Here is a 1380-nt window from a genome sequence, read left to right on the forward strand (position 1 = left end):
GACGATTCCCCTCTCTTGCTCGTCGAAGAGCATCCTGTCATCCTCATTCTCGAAGACGGCTCCCAGCACCACCAGGAAGCTGCGGAGGTAGTAAGGGTGGCCGGGCGGCGGCGCTGGGACCGTTTCACCAGGAACACCGCAGCTCGGCCCCAGCCCCGAAGGAACCCCGTGAGCGGTTTCATCCTTTAAGCCGCTGTCACCTTCCAGAGGGAGTTTGTGGAAGTCCCTCCACTCGGAAGCGTCATGGGTAGAGCTCTGAGATGACGCCTCCCCAGAAAGCTGTGTTTCAGATTCCGAAGCCTCAGGGACTTCGGTTTCTTCACCAACACCGGCCTCACGTGTCCCGACACCTTCACCATCCGCTTGTCCGACGCTCTCCTGCTCTGCACGGCTGTCCTCGGAAGCGGACGGTGGATTATTCCCAGGAGTTCGTTGGGGCGATAACACAGCATTATCTGGGGAGGCAGGAGCGAGGGTGGACCTCCCACGGTCCTGGGGAGGCTCTGGCTTTGCAGCTGCCATTAATGAGGGGCCTTCGACAGGATCTTGCTCCGTAAGAGAATCACAGGAAAACAGGTTTTCCTTTTGGGAGCTGCTCTCCAAGCCCCGATCCTCGTCCTCAGCCACAGCACAGCTGGCCACCACCCTGACCGCTGCGGCCGAGGCCTCGTTCTTCTCCGTGGCTCTTCTCGCCTGCAGGTACCTCCTGGATAACTTGGACGACAGGCTTCCCAAAGGAACGACTTGGACGTGGCGAGATCTCAGCTCGGCGTCTTGACTGTGGCACACGCCGCCATCGGTACCTTGAAAGTAGGGGCTGGTCCGCTTTTGTGCGCCCCTTGTTGCCGAGTGGCTTTGCTCGGGGGTTAAGTTTGTCTTGGATGGTGGCGACTTCTCCGGTGTTACCCCTTCTCCAGGGGCCACGTCTGAACCCGGGACGCCGCCCAGCCCCGGGGCCACCGGAGTGACGTCATCGCGGCTAGCACACATGTCATCGAGGTGCCGGTTCAGGTCATAGCGGGGCACCATCTGACTACACACCGGGCAGGCAAGTTTGGCGGGTGGCGCGTTGTTGAAACACAGCACGATGGACTTGGATGCATTTTTTTTCGCTCTGCTGCTCGACAGGCTTCGACGGGGCCTTTTTCTCGCGGGCGACGTCCCCCCTGGCATCATGCGCCCTGGAGAACCTGGCTGTGTCTCGGGGAGGAGAGCGAAGGCGCCCGCTGGGGGAGGGCGCAGGGGTTTGCTGGGACGTTCCCTGGCTGGACGGAGGAGAGCGGGCTTCCCTTGGACTGCATAGCACTCCCTGCAGAACACAGCACGTGCGGGTCAGACGGCAAGGCGCGCTCCGAAGCCTGCGCCGGGCACCGCGGAGGA

General features: G+C 61.9%; 1 protein-coding gene across 1 annotated transcript; it reads right to left on the bottom strand.

Moving 5' to 3' along the window:
* Positions 1 to 6: 6 nt before the first annotated feature.
* LOC102241370 (fanconi-associated nuclease 1-like) lies at positions 7 to 1372 on the bottom strand (the record flags this gene model as incomplete). The annotated part of the gene is made up of 1 exon (XM_005852965.1): positions 7 to 1372. A coding segment is annotated over exon 1 (1170 nt), but the record flags the coding sequence as incomplete, so codon positions are not given.
* Positions 1373 to 1380: the final 8 nt, after the last annotated feature.

The sequence above is a fragment of the Myotis brandtii genome, unplaced genomic scaffold (genome assembly GCF_000412655.1).
Source record: "Myotis brandtii unplaced genomic scaffold, ASM41265v1 C42377184, whole genome shotgun sequence".
NCBI classification, from domain to species: Eukaryota; Metazoa; Chordata; class Mammalia; order Chiroptera; family Vespertilionidae; genus Myotis; species Myotis brandtii.